This window comes from Chiloscyllium plagiosum, chromosome 19 (genome assembly GCF_004010195.1).
Source record: "Chiloscyllium plagiosum isolate BGI_BamShark_2017 chromosome 19, ASM401019v2, whole genome shotgun sequence".
Lineage (NCBI taxonomy): Eukaryota > Metazoa > Chordata > Chondrichthyes > Orectolobiformes > Hemiscylliidae > Chiloscyllium > Chiloscyllium plagiosum.
The window spans coordinates 68,774,584-68,793,887 of NC_057728.1; the positions used below are offsets into that span (position 1 = coordinate 68,774,584).

Consider the following 19,304-nt stretch of genomic DNA (forward strand, 5'->3'; position numbering starts at 1 on the left):
AAGCTAGTGTGCTTCCAATTAAACCTGTTGGACTATAACCTGGTGTTGTGTGATTTTTAACTTTGTACACCCCAGTCCAACACCAGCATCTCCAAATCAAAGCTATGTAGGTTTGGTGGATTGGCCATGCTAAATTGTCCACAGTGTCCAAGGATGTACAGGATAGTTGGATTAGCCATGGGAAATGCAGGGTTACAAGGATAGGCTAGAGTGATGGGTTTGTTTGGAATGCTCTTCGGAGGGTTTTGGTGTGGACTCAATGGAACAAATGGCCTGCTTCCACATGGGGATTCTGTGAGAAAGGCCCTTCCCATCTGATCCTTCCTGGAGTCTCACCACTTCTGCATGTTGTCCTTGAGATGGCTGTGGTGGTGAAGAGACTGTTCCGTAGAGGGTTTGGTGAGAGGTGGAGTAGTTTCTGTCAAGGTTCTTACAAAAATGCTTTGTGAAGCAGCACTTTGTACTCGATGCACTATTCCCAAGGATACACAGCAAGACAAACATCAACTATTTCTTGAAGGTCATCAATTGAGAAAGACACTCTTCAGTCTGATCAAAACTTCCTGATCTTCCAGTGCGTGAAATTTTCTTCAATAAATGTTGCAGACAGGCACATTGTAAGATCCAGCAAAGGGACAAATTAAAGCTTGGGGCAGATGCTGCAGATGCATAATGGGGAAAGGTCATTATCTAAGGCTATTCAACCATTGTGTACTGAAGAGCTGGAAGCTTGCAGAACCCCTCAGGCTTTGCATCTTACAAAGAATGTACATTATAAATTAAGAATATTGAAAATGTATTTAGGTACATCAGATAGCATGGTGCATTGAGGAAAATATTACATGTTTACACTTATTCTGATTTCTAATTTGAGTTGTTTTTACCTTCAGGCTGTATAATATGGAATGCACTTTGTAAATATTAAGTGTATTATAAATATTTTGAATAAAACATGGTTAATGGAGACAGGTTGTGTGTTATTGTACATTTTTTAAGATTCAAATTGAAATGTTTGTGTGATATTTCCCAAAAATATTATAACCAAGGCACATTTTTAAAAAAAAGAATCAGGACTGCAGGGAAAAGGTTTCTCGATGAGTTATCTTGCGGACATGACACATAAGTGGCCTTATTCTGTATTGCAACAATTCTATAATTCAGTAAATCTTAAAGGATTATAGTATCAGATTGTCTTTTAGCCCATTTTAAGTACACTTTAAAAAATCATACCAACCTGGGAGGAGGAAAGGTATGCAGCCACAATGTTCTTTTATATGCTTTGATTTACATTCTTGTAAACAGCCATAAGTTGTATAAGTGTCATGATGTTCCAGTTTTATGTTAGGATTACATTCTCCCCAAGGATACTCCTGGTTTATAGTCTGTAAATTACAGTAAAACTGGTTTTTTTTTTGATCATCCATACTGACCCAAAATAAACATATTCAATTGCAACTTCAATGACACAGACCATTATGGGAACAGATCATTATTAACTGTTAGTGAAAATTGTACTTAACACTTGGTATTTATGAACATATAATAATCTTCTTTACAAAGAGCTACAAATCTTCTCAAAACATTGATAACATAATAGTTTAAAATTACCAAATACTTTAAGTAAACTAATTAAATGTTTTTAAACCAATTAAACCATGAAAAAAAGACTTCAGCAGTACTAGCCTTGTGTAGCAGGAGATAGGATTCCCAGGCTTTCAGTACTATCTCTTCAGCCCATATGAAGAAAGAGAAGAAGGACTAGGGAATAACCTTCGCACTGCAGATATAGCAATAGGCTCACCTACTTGGAAATATTGTAGTACCAAAACAGGGAGAGACCTTATCTCTCCAGACAGATAATAATTCAGCCTTGTAGCCTTCCCACTGATGACTTGGGCCCTAGATCTACTCACCAATTTACCTTGCCTCTTGCACTAAGAGCTACCATGGCAGTCAACTCTGCTGCCTCTTTTTTTTCCATGGCTTGGCTGCAGAGCTGTGCAGTATCTGCTGACCAGATATTGTAGACTGTATTCATGTTGCTATCAGCATATTGATGGAGAACAGAAAGAGACACTACTTATTCTGTGCAACTATTTCAAGACCTTCCTCTGTGTGTGTGTGTCTGTTTCCATGAGAGTTGCCTACAAATTATTCATTATAAATAAATCCAAGCTGCCTCAACTGTCATCCAAAGTCCCACAGATGGAAATTGGAAACAAGCCCGACTCTTGTGAGTGCTGTCCAATATGCTGCAGCCAGGTTTTCAAGATGGTTTAGTGTTTGCAGACTGCATAACTTGATGCAGAAGAAGATGTAGTATTTGATCAGGTAGAAAGTAAGAAAGACCCATTTCCTGGCAAGAAGATGAAGCTGGAGAAGAAGGTTCTGGGAAGCTTGAAGCCAAAGAGGTCGGAATGCTTGATTGAGGATGGAAACTCTTATGTATTTAAGTTATTTATTTATTCATTTTATGTGTGTTTATGTATTTATTGTCTCATATATTGAGAAAATATAATGAAATTTGTTTTGTCGCAACAATACAGCCATTTTGAATTACAAAAAGAATAAAAAAGAATTACTCAAATTGATTTCATCTTCTGAACATGTCCACAAACACAGCTCCAGGATATTTGCAAGGTGTCTGCATGGCTCTCAAGGAGTCCACATTTCAGGTTTATTGCAGCCAAGAGTTCTCGCTCCAGACGTTGCCACAGCCAAAGACCCACCGAGCCCACGCTGCATGCCTACCACAGCTAGGAGTCCACCACAGCTGATGACCCAACAAGTCCTCAAATGCAGGCTCCAGACCTGTCGCAGCCGGTGGTGCTTGCTCCAGGCACTAACATCGCTGCAACCGACACCCTGTCAACTGCATTTCTGCTGCCCCACGATGTCAGAAGATGAAGAATAAATTAAAAAGAAAAAGATGAGAAAGGAGAGAGAGAGACAGAAAATTGAGCACATGGGCTCAGAGCCCAAACAACAGGGTATATCCTGCCCCTTTAAGATGTGGCTGAGGTGACTGGAATCAGGAGAAGGGGGAGCAGTCCAAAAACTAACTGTGAGGTTAAGAGGATCCATAATGAAGTCAGAGAGTCATAGAGATTTACAACACAGAAATAAACCCTTCAGTCCAACTCATCCATGCCAACAAGATATCCGAAATTAATCTAGTCCCATTTGCCTGCATTTGACCAATGTCTCTCTGAACCCTTCCTATTCATATACACATCCAGATGCCTTTTAATTGTTGGAATTGTATCAGACTCCACCATTTCCTCTGCCAGTTTATTCCATACTTGCACCATCCTCTGTGTGAAAACGTTGCCTTTTAGGTCCCTTTTAAATCTTTCCCCTCTCACCTTAGACCTATGCTCTTTAGTTTTAGACTCCCCTATCCTGGGGAAAATACCTTGACTATTCACCCTATCCATGCCCTTCATTATTTTATTAAACTTCTATAAGGTAACTTCTCAGCCTCCGAGAAGACAGTCTATTCAGCCTCTCCCTATAGTTCAAACCCTCCAACATTGCCAACATCCTTGTAAATCTTTTCTGAACGTTTTCAAGATTCACAACAAACTTCCTATAACAGGGATGCAGTATTCTAAAAATTGCCTAACCAGTCTCCTGTACAGCTGCAACATAATCTCCCAACTCCTACATTCACTGCACTGACCAAAAAAGCAAGCATACAAATGCCTTCTTCATTATCCTATCTACCTGTGACTCCACTTTCAAAGAGCTATGAACCTGGACCGTAAGGTCCCTTTGTTCAGCAACATGCCCCAGGACCTTACAATTAACTGCATAAGTTCTGCTCTGATTTGCTTTTCCAAAATGCAGCACCTAACATTTATCAATTAAACTCTATCTGCTACTCCTTAGCCCATCAGCTCATCTGATTGAGGTCCCGTTGAACTCTGAGGTAACCTTCTTCACTCTCTAACACCAATTTTAATGTCATCTGTAAATTTATGAACTGTAACTCCTATATTTACATTCAGATCATTTACAAGTGACAAAAACCAGGGAACCCAGCACTGACTCCTGCGGCACACCACTAGGCAAAGGCCTACCTGGAATTAAAAATCTACTGATGACCATGAAACTCACCAGTGTTATTCAGGGAAAGAAATCTGCTTGGATTTGAACATAGGAGGTATAGTTAGTTTGCAGATGACATCAAAATTGGAGGTGCAGTGGACAGTGAAGAAGGTTACCTTAGAGAACAACAGGATCTTGATCAGATGGGCCAATGGGGTGGAGTTCATTTAAATGTAGGGCGCCACATTTTGGAAAGGCAAATCAAGACAGGACTTATACACTTAATGGCAAGGTCCTGAGGAATTCCTGAAGAAGGGCTAATGCCCGAAACGTCGATTCTCCTGTTCCCTAGATGCTGCCTGACCTGCTGCGCTTTTCCAGCAACACATTTCCATCTCTGATCTCCAGCATCTGCAGACCTCACTTTCTCCCCTGAGGAATGTTGCTAAACAAAGAGACCTCGGAGTGTAGGTTCATATTTCCTCGAATGTGGAGTCTCAGGTAGATAGGATAGTGAAGAAGGTGTTTAGTTTGCTTTTCTTATTGGTGAGAGCTTTGAGTATAAGAGTTGGGAGGTCATGTTGCAGTTGCATAGGGCCACTTTTGGAATATTGTGTGCAATTCTGGTCTCCCTCCTGTAGGAAGGATGTTGTGAAACTTGAAAGGGTTCAGAAAAGATTGACAAGGGTTTTGGCAGCGTTGGAGAGTTTAAGCTATAGAGAGAGGCTGAATAGGCTGGGACTCTTTTCCCTGGAGCACTGGCGGCTGAGGGGTGATCTTTATAAAATCATGAAGGGCATGAATAGGAAAATATACCTGGTCTCTTCCCTGGGTTGGGGGGAAATCCAGAACTCAAGGGCATAGGTTTAGGGGAGAAGGGAAAGATTTAAAAGGGACCTAAGGGGCAACGTTTTCACACAGAGCATCATGCATGTATGAAGTAAGCTGCCAGAGGAAGTGGTGCAGGCTGATACAATTGCAACATTTACATGACATCTGGATGGGTACATGAATAAGAAGGGTTTAGAGGGATATGGGCCAAGTGCTGCCAAATGGGACTAAATTAATTTCGTATATAGAACATAGAACATAGAAGAATACAGCGATTCCAATTCCTTATTAAACCACGGCTCCCTCGCACGACCCTTTCCTCCTTGCCTGACAGGTACATAATTATCAAGGACACTCAATAGTTGCTCCTGGTCAGCATGGACAAGTTGGACCAAGCTGTACATCTCTGACTCCATGTCACCCTTGCCTGATTTGACCCATGTTTGACTTCAGAGCTATAGCACAGAGCACACCAAGGTGATGTTACTTCCCTGGGTATTGTTATGTTCTTCTTTTATGTACAGCCACCAATCACACACAATACTCAGTGAAAGAATAACATGGGTATTTGTTTGAAGGTAAGACATGGACAGATAATGTTTACTGGGAGACTATTTATTGTACATCTGTTCTGAACTTCTGCTGCTTCATCCTACGAGACAAGTCCTGAGATGAATGCATTACATCCTGTTCAAGTGATTCATAACTGACTGTAATTTAAAATATATGCCCTTAAGGTGCAAGCTATCATAGCACTACAGGGGAGGAAGCAGGCTACTAAAGTTTGTGAGAGGAATGTAAGTGACTCATAGGATACTTACATTCCCTATCAATTTTCAGTGACTGTTTTCCACACTCCACCTAATGCATTGCCTGCTGTCTGTCTCAGCTTCTCTGGCATCTTTCATCTATTCGAAACCCTCAATCCCACTATAAAAAGTGCTGTTCACTAGGATCATCCACTAAGTCATTCTTCACAATGTTATTCTGAAAACAGTAACTTGCAGGCACTGTGCACCTGAAAGGGGACATTTTACATTATCTATAAGATCACTTGGGGACATTCAGGGTATCAGAATGATCCTCTCTTCCATAGATTGAATATCTCACAGTACCAGGGTCACACCCTTAGTTTTGTTCAACTCTTGGCTATTGAATGTCAAGGACAAGAGAGAAATGCTAATGAGGTGTCCTTGTATTCAAATGGGAGTCCTTTTCATCTGGTTCTTAATATTATTTCCTATTTGGTATTTACAATGGTTGCTGCATTTAACCTTCCAAGGTTTTGTTTAGCGTATATGCTGTGTCTGCCAATACCTGGTATTTTGCATGCAATAAGCCACTTTTGGCAGCAATCAGCAAGTTACTGAAGCATTTCTCACACTCGATCCAACTTGATGCTTGCACGAACCCCTCACCATCTTGGCAATTTGCTGCCCTCCTGACATGTAGTCCTCAGGTAACTACAATGTGTCCAGATCACGATCCAAGAGTCTTGCTCAAACATGTCACTAGTATCCTGGCTGCTTCCATATCAGCCATCCATGCATAGAAGTTGAAAAAGTACGTGGGTCACTATTGATGTTGTCAGTGTATACACATATGTATGTGTGTCATCGATAGCTTTGTGATGCTGGTATGAAATTTCAGTGCCATATTCACTGTGCACAAACTTAATGTCCACAGCATCACTGAGCAGCTGGCAAGGCAGCAGGATTAACACTAGGCAGTAATGTTGTAAAAGGCAAGAGGTCCTTGAGGAGAACACAAGCTGCAGTATAAAGTAAGGCTCAACCTGAGTATGGGAATGGTCAGTGTGTTGCTTCACTGAGTTGGCAGTCAGTGGAGATTTGTGAGGGAAGACTATTTGAAACCTGAGTGAGGGGTGCACCAGCTCAAACTTCACAGCATTATATAGGGGAAATTTCATTGGGCCAGGGACAAGATCCACCTCTCTTCATGCCTGACAGTTCCCGGTCCCATAAGTACATCTGCATAGAATCATAAGGCAATGGTCACAACACCAATCTGCCCCTGACTTTCAATAAACTGTTACTAACTATTTAGGAGATTAAAATGGTACACCTATAAACTATTCTTACTATTAATACCAATAACATAATTATGATACACTCGGCTAGTACACTGTAAATCAAGTCCCATTGTTCCTAAAATTGCTACTGATGTGAAAACATGACTAAGTCCAATTCTACCTAACTGCCTGACTCAGGTATTTTCATTAATAAGAAAATACCTATTTGTTGTAACAGAATTCTTTTAGCCAATGCTAAACAAGAAAAATGAATAGCTAACTTATAGATCTTTAATTTATATTTTACTCCTTCCTGAAATATCCATACACATACTGCTATGAAGTTGAAAGCATGGATATTTGTTTTAAAATTGTAAGTGTTTTCTGAATTTTGAAGTAAATTTAAAAGTGCATGCTCAGCTGACCAAATGGAAAGGCTGGGAGATGAGCTCTTCCAAAATAGATACATGTAGGAAATAACTGTTAAATGGATACCTGAGTTTTGGTTGCAGTTTTGATAACAATTCAAATACAACCAATCAGTTTGAATAATGTCTAGGATACTAAAACCCAATTGAATTTGAGTTCGTTGTTTTGACATCCAGAAACCAATCAAATTATATGAATTTAATGTGTCATGGGGGTTATAAAACGCGCGAGCATTTTGAAAATTGGTCACACAGCACCTGCCATCGATCTGCCAAGTAACTGCTGTAAAACTGGAGAGCTAACTGCCAAACTAAAGTTAAAAATCACACAATACCAGATTAAAGTCCAACAGGCTTAATTGGAAGCACTAGCTTTCAGAGCTCTGCTCCGTCATCAGGTGGTTGGAGCAGTCCAACGCTGGCATCTCCAAATCATGCCAATCGAAAATCTTGCTTTCAAAGAAATTAGAAAACACTCTTTATCAAAGGTACCTTTTCATGTAAAACCTACTTGCAATAAAATAAGTTGTCCCAGGGAGAACAGTAGCTGGAAGATTGAAGATAGCGAAGAAGAAAGAGACTTGTGGCCTTGAGATTAAGTTAATGGAATGTTTAATAAGTCTTTTTATTGGAACAGCATATTTTTTACAGTGTTGGGGTCAGACAGTAAGTAGTTAAAAAAATGGGGGGCTTGGATTTATGAATAGTGTTCACTATTAGAGTTAAGGAAATAAATGGTTATTTTTCTTTAAACAGTGGAATTTAGGAGTTTTCAGTCATTCATATTTTAACAGATTACGAGGCGAGGCAAGACGAGCTTTTCTTGATATTTGGTTTAATTAACAGAGGGGTTCAACTTCCACATTGTAACAAATTCACACATAAGAAGACAAGAACATTAAGGATAAAAAAAGTGGTTAATATAAAACATTGAAAGTAACAATTTGCTGGATCTAATCTGAACTACAGGAGTTAATGCATGGCCTTCTTTTGATTCATGCCACTTTGTTTTAATTTTTTGCTGAAAAGAGGAAGTTGTTTGTATTGTTTGCACATGTGCCATTCGTCGTCTCTGAAGGTGGTCTCCCCTTTTAACAGGCAATTTACAGAGGGAGCAGTTTACAGGTGAGTGAGAAAGGCTGCTTGGATATTTTATGTTACTTCTCCACTCAAGGGAGAGAGCAATTCAGTTATTTTCTCTTTGCAAGCGAGATGGTTTTATTCTATTAAGAGAAAGTGAGGACTGCAGATGCTGGAGATCAGAGCTGAAAATGTGTTGCTGGAAAAGCACAGCAGGTCAGGCAGCGTCCAAGGAGCAGGAGAATTGACTTTTCCTGAAGAAGGGCTCATGCCCGAAATGTCGATTCTCCTGTTCCTTGGATGCTGCCTGACCTGCTGCGCTTTTCCAGCAACACATTTTCAGCGGTTTTATTCTATTGTCCACATACGGGGTTGTAGCCTCCTTCAGGATTAAATCAAGTAGTTGTTTTCTGATGAAGAGCTCCTGCCCCAAACATTGATTTTCCAGCTCCTTGGATGTTGCCTGACCTGCTGTGCTTTTCCAACACCACTCTAATCTTGACTCTAATCTCCAGCATCTGTAGACCTCACTTTTGCCTTATTGTTACTATGACAGGCCCTCCTGAGTAAATAACAACTGGCCAACTGAAAAACCAATCAGAGTGCTGCCTATAGGCAAAATTGCCGTAAACACACAGATATGGAGCCAGGAGTGGAATCTTATAGGGGTTCGAACAATGTGAGCTTGTAGGATTTGTAGCTGAATTGGATAACAGTTCCAGCAAGCCTTATATGGATGTTAGGAGTGCCTCACTCCTATGTTATGCTTCTTAAGTAGTGAGGTTATTTTCTCACGAGGTAGTATTTATAGCTTTTAAATAAATTACTAATACAGTAACTCACCTCATTAATATTTATCGTCCTGCATTATCAAGTATATTAAACAGTTTGTAAATCAAGAAATGTCAATGTAGAAGCAGGTACTTGTGACGTCAGTTCACGGCTGGTTGTGACCAGTCTCCATTTTGTTTAGTAACAAACAATACCTCAGGACATGAATCATGGCTACCAGCCATATGCAACCCTCATCCATGGACATCGGCATCCAATGGTTACAAAACACATCATGGAACCTCTCCGATCCACTTGCAGGATGTTCAGAAAGAATTGATTTACAATGCAGGATGCACCAAAAATGAGCATTGACAAGCTGTTGCAAAGGAGATTTATGCACATGGCCAGGGACCTAGCTCATGAGTTGGGCCATGCTGCAACTCAGGGCTGCTCACTTGCTATCTTAACACTTGCTCACTTAGCACTACCTGCATGCTCACAACATCCATGTCATAGCATACTGATTATTGCAGTCACATCAGGCATGTTGCCTTGCTGGTCAGCAGTCCTCAGTCAGGGAGCAGACATCTTGTTGTTCTACAAGATGAGTGCTACATCCATCTCATTTGCATGCACGTGTCAACCGTCTCCAGAGTGGATCATAGTCAGTTCTGGGCCTCCATTGCAGCTAGTCTGTGAGGGGTTATTAGGGATAACTTATCTGGGAAGATTTCTTGGCAAGAAGTTATTTTTAGGAATTAGGGGCTGCAGTCTGCGGGGGGGGGGGGGGGGGGGGTGGAATGACAGTTGTGAAGGTGGACAAAGGTTGATATGATAAAGCATATACTGCAAGGGAGTTATGTAGGAGGGCTTTCACCCATAGCTGAGTGTCTTCTGACACCACTCTAGTGAGGAATGGATTGCCTGGTGTACAAACCAGGTGTCTCATCCAGGACTTGCCATTCATTTGGTCCTGAGGATGAATGGCTGCAATGATGAAGTGCAGGTATGGGTTCCTCTCCAACAGATCCTGAGGGTATTGAATGTGATCCTCCATGACTGCTGCCAACCTATCCATGGAGGAGGTCAGAGGTAATCTTGGACCAGATCCTCAAGAGCCTGGTGGGGTGGCATCCTCTGCTGGTCCTCAAGGAAGAGGACTCTTTCAATTGCACCATCCTCTTCTCCTTCTCTAATATGTTCAGATTCATCCTGGAATCAAGCAGAACAGCTTCAGAATGCCAATGCTCATGCAAGTACATGATGGCTCTTTAAATATGGTTTGGGTGTCATGGAGGAGAAATATTTAAAAAGGACATGAGGGGCAACATTTTTACACAAAGAGTGGTTCATGTGTAAAATAAACTGCCAAAGCAAGTGGTGAATGTAGGTACAGCATTTAAAAGATATATGGATACGTTCATGAATGGGAAAGGTTTGGAGGGATATGGGCCAAGCACAGGCAGATGGGACTAGTTTAATTTTGGAACATGATCAGTATGGACTGGTTAGACTAAAGGGTCGGTTTCCATGCTATATTGTCCCAGGACAGGTACATGGTAAGATGGAGAGAGAATTTTACTTGAGGGATGCCATTAGGGTGGATGCCATTAATGAGGGACATTTGCTAAAATACTGCAAGAAATCTCACTGGGTCTTGCAGCATGAACCTCTCCAAAAAACTCAATACAACATGCACTTAGGTAAAGATTCAGCTGAATGTGTCATCCATCCTCATGTCGTCAACCTACACTGAATAAGGGAACATAGTACATACAATTCACAATGAATTCCAGTTCCTCATTTTAAAAGCTGCAACATGTTCTTTCATGGTTTTATTGGTTTAAAACAGTACCTTTTCCCTTTTTATGGTCCACAGTCTAAAAGATAAAACTGGTCTTTACAACATGAGAAACAAGACTTGGCTTATTCAATTTTAGTTATTACTTCAAACAAATCTCAAAGCATTCTGAGGAGATGATTTCAGTTTGTTGAGGATATTATTTTTCAACTTACCTTCAACTGCCGTATTGCTGCATAGGCATGCATTCCAACTCCTGCCAAAAGGCCCATTGTCTCAACCTGTGGTGGTTCCTTGGGTGAATGGATAACAAATGAAATTCCAGCATCAACAAAGCCAAGGGAGGGATTATCTGTCATTTCTGGCTACAAATGAATAAAAACATGAACAGCATTTTATTATTAATCACGATGATGCTACAGTCAATATAACTTTTCAAAAGTAATATTTCCTCACGTTTTTAGAAGTTAAATTTCAAACTATCATTATTCTGAAAATTATTGAAGCTCAATTTAGTTTGAAATGCCTGAATTATCTCCAGTATAATCTATTTTGAGGATAGTTGATAGTATTCCTTCTAACCTAACAATAAATCCTTTTGAGGATTTTTCAAAGGAAATGAAAGGAAGTTTATCCAGTGATTAATTTTTTTATTCATTTGTGAGAGTGGGCATTGGTCATTGCTGGCTGGACCAGCATTTATTTTTCCTTGAGAAGGTGGCAGTGAGCTGCCTTCTTGAAATGCTGCGGTCCAGGTGCTGTAGGTAGAACATTATTAAGGAGGGAATTCCAGGATCTTGACCCAGTGATACTGAAAAAATTATTAAAAATCACACAACACCAATTTATAGTCCAACAGATTTATTTGGAAACACAAGCTTTCGGAGCTCCACTCCTGTATCAGGTGGTTGTCAGGTGGCAACCACCTGATGAAGGAGCGGCGCTCCAAAAGCTAATGTTTCCAAATAAACCTGTTGGACGATATCTGGTGTTGTGTGATTTTTAACTTTGTCCACCCCAGTCCAACACTGGCACCTCCAAGTCATGGAAAGAATGGTGACATACTTTGAAAGCAGAACAGTGAGTGGCTTGGAGACGAACTTGTATTCTCATGTATCTGCTATTCTCTGCCTTTGTCCCTCTCGTGGGTGGTGATCCTGGATTTAGAAAATGCTGTCTCATGATCTTTAGTGAATTTCTGCAATGCGTATCGTAGAAGGTACATACTGCTGCTACTAAGTGGAGTGAATCTGATGTCAATCAAGCAGGCTGCTTTGTCCTGGGTGATGCCAGGTTTCTTGAGCATTGTTGGAGCTGCACTCATCCAAGCAAGTGGGAAATATTCCATCACACTGCTGACTTGTGACTTGTAGATGGTAGAAGGGTTATAGGACTTGAAACATTCACTTTATTTTGTCTCTGCAGATACTGATAGACCGACTGAGCTTTTCCACCAATTTCTGATTTTATTTGTTATAATTTCCTATATGTTTTGCATCTAATTGGTTTATTTCAAAATGACAATCTATCTCTCTTGAGATAGGATGAATCCCCCACCCCTGTAACATCACGGTAAATTTAATCAGTTCCCAGTCTAATTTCTTGCATCTTTCCTGGAGTTTGGCGTCCAGACTTACCCATTGTACACCAACAGAGGTCGAACCAATGATTTATGAATTCCAGAATGTTCTCTTTTTTTTAAATTATACATTTCCTCTATTTATAAACTCAGGTAGTCCATATGCTTTTTTTAAAAAAATCCACTTATCCTATCAACCTTCAGATATTTGTGTATATACCATCAAAGTTACTCTCCTCATATATGATTTCAAATTCATATAATGCTGAAAATACTTTCCATAATAATATCAGAAAGTACACATTTCTCCACATTGAACATTATCCATCCTGTTGCTGCCCACTGCTCCTCTCTATATCTATGCAATCTATAGCTATCCTCATCATTACTAAAACTTGCTAAGTTTTGTAAAATCTACAAACTTTAGAATGTAATTCCTTACACCCAAATCTAGGCAGATTATAAAAAATTGCAGAATAATTGACACAGATTTGATCTTTGGGCAACACTAATGCAAAAAATCTCCAAGGCTGAGAAAACATTAATTCATTACCACACTAAACTTTCTGTCACTGAGACAGTTTTCTTTCCATATCATTATTCCATCTGTGTTTCTACAGACTTAATATTTTCTTCTTAATCCATCTTCTTTTTAAGCTTCCTGACTGTCACTTGGCAAATGCCTCACTATATATATATATGGACCAACCTCCTCTCAGCAAAGAATTGAACCAAAGTATTCAGGCACATTTTGTCTTTAATAAATCCATGCTGACTCTCCTTGATTAATGTATGTCTTTTCAATCAAAGAATCACAGAGTTGGTACAGCACAGAATGTGGCTATTTGACTCACCAATTGTCTGAATGAACAGTTTACTCAGTGTAATTCCCATATCTTCCCCAAATTATAATTTAGACTTAATCTGAAAAGGATGATATTGCAATAGCTTTCACATAATGATCCTCTGCTTGCTTCCAAAACAAACACTACTCTTTTTATTATCTTTTTATTATTTATGATTGAAGATTTTGCAGCAATCTTCAGTCAAAAGTGTCAAGTCGATGACCCATTTCAACCTTCTCCAGTGGTCCTCAGCATCACAGATATCAGTCTTCAGCCAATTTGATTAACTCCACATAATGTCAAGAAATAGTTGGAGGCACTGGATACTGCAAAGGCTACAGGCCATGACACCAATTCCAATAACAGTGCTGAAGATTTGTGCTCCGGAACTTGCCGCTCCCCTAGCCAAAGTGTTCCAATACAGTTACAACACTGATATCTACTTGACAAGGTGGAAAATTGCCCAAATATGTCCTGTCCAACACAGCCAATTAGTGCCCCGTCAGTCTACTCTCTATCATCAGTAAAGATGGAAGGTGACATCAACAGGAAGGAGTCTATCAAGCAGCACCTGCTCAGTAATGACCTGCTCAGTGACCCCCAGTTTGGGGTCTGCCAGAGCCACTCAGCCCCTTATCTCATTAAAACCTTGGCTGAAACATGGACAAAAGAGCTGAATTCCAGGCATGACGTACGAGCGACAGCTCTTGATATCATGGCTGCATTCGACTGAGTGTGGCATCAAGAAGCCCTAGTGTAACTGGAATCAATTAGTATCGGGGGCAAACTCTCTGGTGGTTGGAGTCATACTTGACACGTAGGAACATAGCCGTGGTTGTTGGAGGTCAGTCATCTCTGCTCCAGGATATCTCCTCAGGAGTTCCTCAGCATAGTGTCCTGGGCCCAACCATCTCCAGCTGCTTCATCAATGGTTTTCCCTCCATCATTAAGTCAGAAGTGGGATGTTTGCTGATGATTGCACAATGTTCAGCACCATTCATAACTCCTCAGACACTGAAGAGTTCATGTCCAAATGCAGCAAGATCTGGCCAATATCCAGGCTTGGGTTGACAAATGGCAAGTAACATTCATGCTGCATGACCATCACCACTAAGAGGCAATGTAACTTGCCCTTTGACAACTGATGGTGTTACAATCACTGAATCCCCCACTATCAACATGCTGAGAGTTATCATTGATCAAAAACTCAACTGGACTTATCACATAAATGCAATGGCTACAAGAGTAGATCAGAAGCTAAGAATACTTCAGTGGGTAACCCACCTCCTGACTCGTCAAAGTCTGTCCACCATCTAAAAGGCGCAAGTCAGGAGTGTGATGAAATGCTCCCTATTCGCCTGAATAAGTGCAGCCCCAACAACATGCAAGAAGCTTGACAGCATCCAGGACAAAACAGCCTGCTTGATTGGCACTATATCAACAAATATTCACTCCCTTCACCACCATTGCTCAGTAGCAGTGTGTACTATCTACAAGATGCACTGCAGAAACTCACCATAGATCCTCAGACAGCAGCTTCCAAACTCATGACTACCTCCATTGAGAAGAACAAGGGCAGCAAAACAACTTTCAAGTTCAAATCCAAGCCACTCACCATCCTGACTTGGAAATATATTGGTGTTCCTTTACTGTCGCTTGGTCAAGCTTCTGGAATTCCCTCCTAATGGAATTATGGATCAACCAACAGCAGGTGGACTGCAGTGGTTCAAGAGGCAGTTCATCACTACCTTCTCAAAGCAACTAGAGACAGGCAATTAATGTTGGCCAGCTAGTGATACATACATCCCACAAATTGAATAATTAAAAGATTGGATTCACTTTTATGTTGACTGTCTCTTCATGTTCTCTCTTTGAAGAATTTTACTTTAGATTGCTCCTTGACCTTTTGCCGACATCTCATTGTCCCTAAAATTTGGCAATTTATCCACTTGTCCAAGCTCATGCTCCCTCTCTCCTTAGAGTCATATCTCAACAGCATGTTCTCCCCGTGTCTGCGTGGGTTTCCTCCGGGTGTTCCGGTTTCCTCCCACAGTCCAAAGATGTGCAGGTAAGGTGAATTGGCCATGCTAAATTGCCCGTAGTGTTAAGTAAGGGGTAAATGTAGGGGTATGAGTGAGTTGCGCTTCGGCGGGTCGGTGTAGACTTGTTGGGCCGAAGGGCCTGTTTCCACACTGTAATGTAATCTAAAAAAAAACAGATTAATTAGAGCGGAGGAAAGTTCCAGACCATATTACAACTTGGTAAAAGCATAGAGAACAAAGCTGAAATTAAGATGTGAATCCAGTCACTGTCTTTGAAATCAAGGCAACATTTGAGTGAATTTGGCAAAAAGGAACCCTATCAAATTGCAGTCAATGGGAAACAAAGTGAAGATTCTTCATTTCTTGTCACCATATCTACAACAAAGGAAGAGTGATCAGATCCTGGATCAGATGGCTATTGGAGTCAATTCTCCAGCCTTGAGGGCTGGCTGGGATGATGGTTCAGCAAGGATCCAAAGTGAGATGACAGCCCCCTCACAGAAATCCTGTAATTCCTTGCTGAAGAGACCAGACACCAGTTCTTAAGTGAATGAAGGACCCCCTTCTTTGGCAACAAGACGATGAGTGCTCTTCACCAGGAAAGGAACAGTTGCCTGGCTGCAAAACAATCCATCAGGATATGCGCATTGTAATTCCCTAGGATGTCTCAGAATGTCCTAAAGAACTCTACGGTCAGCCTACTCTGCCTCTCAGACGTACCCCTTGATAACTGGTTGATGGGCACCAGCCGGCATCTTGTATGTGACAGGAGCATCATGCATCCTGGCAACCCCAGGCTGACCTGTGGCAGGTCATCCCACAAAGCCTGTGACATCATTGCTGGATGGATCCAGAGAGAACAGTGCCTTGTAATAGGCTGAGATCTGTGCCCTGATGCCAGCAAGATCTAAGATGAAAAACATCTTGTCAGCTTGCAGCACAAAGAGCTGCTGATGTCCCCTGCCCCCACTCACACAGTGAGTAGAAGAAGGGGGACCCACGGCCATGTCCCCGAGGAATTGGGATTTGATGACTTGCAGGTCCCTCAGCATGCTTGTCCTCTCCTTGTGCACTCCCTGTAGGGTTAGCAATGCAAAGCTGATTACAGGTTGAGTACCTCCTTTTTCAACTCCTTGATCTTGGATGTCTGCCATTTTGCCAATCCACTCACATGCTCCTGTCAGCAGACACGGACATGAATCTTGCCCACAATCCTCATGGCATACAACTTGTCCCAGCCTGGGTGGATTACTCTGTACATCCATCCCTGGGTGTACTTTCTAAGGGCTCAGATGATGAGTTCCAGTTGGACAGGCCATTGCGTATTACCAAAGAAACTCATAGTCAATGTTCTCCATGAAGAGATAAATCACTGATTTCCCATAGACCTTGTCGAGCCTATCACAGTTTGTACTGCAGTCTCTGTTCTTTTGTTTGTATTCCTTTTTTGTGGCTGTGAATAAAATCTCCTGTTTGGAACTGTCCAAGTAGGTTTGGCTGGGATGCTGTTTGGATGGTTGGTGCAGATCTGATGGTCCAATAGCCTCTATTTGCACTGTAGGGATTCTATGATTCTTTGAAGGTGCAATTCTGTTCAATCTGACCTCATCGGATAACTCTAAAGTTCCCAAAATCAGTCTCTGAAACTAAATTGCAATCCTCTCCAAGATATTCACACTTTTCTAATTAAGAAGAACAATATGAGACACAATGTTCCAGGTGCAGCCTCACCATGGTGTAAACAACTGCAACCAGGCTCTTCTAATCATTTTACTCAATGCTCCTTACACATTTCCTTCCTTAATGCCTGCTGTACCTGCATGTTAGCTTATCGTTTATTTTGAACAGGGACGTCCAGTCTGTTTGGCCATCAGCAATTTTGACCATCTCAAAAACTAGGAAACCCGCTGTCTTTCTGCTGGACTAACCCCATATTCTTCATATTATACACCTGGCGTTTCAAATACGTTAATCTTTTAATCCCCTCAAGACTGATTAATAAACTTAGTGATGTCAGACTAAGCCCCACTCTCTGCAACTAGATCCTCAGTTTCCTGACCCACAGGCCACAATCAGTAAAGACTGAGGACAATATTTCATCCTCACTAAAACTCAATACTGGAGCCCCCCAGAGGTACGCATTCAGCCCCCTACTGTACTCACTGTATACCTGTGACTGCGTCGCCAAATACCAGACTAATGCCACTTACAAGGTCGCTGATGACACCACCATAGTCAGTCAGATCTCAGATAGCGACGAAACAGACTATCGACGGGAGGTGGAAGACCTGGAAAAATGGTGAAGTGAGAACAACCTAGCTCTCAATACCAGCAAAACGACAGAACTCATTCTTGACTTTTGGCAGGATGTTACTTAAGCCCTCCTACACATTAACAGCACAGAGGTATGTCAAGCTTCTGGGAGTGGTCATCGACAACAAGCTTCCTTGGACTCCTCATGTGGATGCACTGGTTACAAACGCCCAACAACCTCTCTTCTTCCTCATGCAGCTGAGAAAATTTGGCATGATGGCAAATAATCCTTGCCAATTTTTATAGGTGCGCCATCGAGAACATTCTGTCTGGATGTATCACTATTTGGTATGGCAACTGTACCATTCAAGATCGGAGACAGTTACAAAGAGTGGTGAACTCGGCCCAGACAATCACAAAGGCCAACCTCCCATCTATAGAATCCATCTACCAGGCCCGCTGTCAAGGAAAGGCCGCCAGCATTCTCAAAGATTTATCCACCCGACAATGTTTTTCTACAACCTCTTCCACTGGGGATAAGGTACAGAAGCCTAAACACAAGCACCAGCTGATTTTGAAACAGTTTCTACCCTGCTCTTGTTAGAATACTGAATGGACTCACAAACCCTTAGCATTCGCCTGTGCCTGTGTTTTTGTTTTTGCTGCTGTTTACCTATTATTTTACTTATCCATGCTACTTAACTCTGTGATCTGCCTGTATTCCTCGCAAGACAAAGCTTTTCACTGTCCCTTAGTACACTTGACAATAAATTTAATTCAATTCTCAATTTAATTCAATTCAATTATCACTGAAGCCTGCTTGGCTTATCTCCATGTGTTATAGTTGGACACCAGTATGCAAATAAATTGAACAAAGAACTGAAGATGCTAGAAATCAGAAACAAAACCAACAATGTTGCCAGCAATTTCTGTTTGTTGTTTTGTTGCAATGCATTGATTTGGCTGCCAACACTGCAGAGAAGTATTTTTATAGGGCATAAAACACAGTGAGCATTTACTGTTCATTTGCCTGAAGCATTCAGTGATGGTCGGCTTAAATGTCCTCATTTTAGGATCAATCACTTTGTGATCACTTTGATGATGGTGAGAGATAATAAAGAGTCTTTCAATGAAACACATTCAAATCCTTTAATGCAAGGTGACCAACTGGCAGTATAATGAGTCCACATCAAATATATATAGTACATTGCCAGTGAACATACATTTACGACTGTGAAAATCTAAAGATTTACTGAGTACTCATTTCACTTATATGCTTCTAAAACATTTTTATCCATCTATGACTGTGTCCAAGTGCAGCTCCTATATTCACAGTTGAGTTAGAGTCATAGAGTCATAGAGTTAGAGTCCATGTACAGCATGGAAACAGACCATTCGAACCAACCTGTCCATGCCGACCAGATATCCCAACCCAATCTAGTCTCACCTACCAGCACCCGGCCCATATCCCTCCAAACCCTTTCTATTCATATACCCATCCAAATGCCTCTTAAACGTTGCAATTGTACCAGCCTCCACCACATCCTCTGGCAGCTCATTCCATACACATACCACCCTCTGTGTGAAAA

General features: G+C 41.2%; 1 protein-coding gene across 1 annotated transcript in view; it reads right to left on the bottom strand.

Moving 5' to 3' along the window:
* The window catches only part of LOC122559364 (acid-sensing ion channel 5-like), a 205,235-nt gene that overhangs the window by 68,567 nt on the left and 117,364 nt on the right, over window positions 1–19,304 (bottom strand). Inside the window, exons 5-6 of the mRNA XM_043708814.1 lie at window positions 11,212–11,361; window positions 1,235–1,382 (exon numbers count right to left, since the gene is read on the bottom strand). Of these exons, the coding sequence (XP_043564749.1) occupies window positions 1,235–1,382; window positions 11,212–11,361 (298 nt within the window). The remainder of the gene's footprint in view (window positions 1–1,234; window positions 1,383–11,211; window positions 11,362–19,304) is intronic.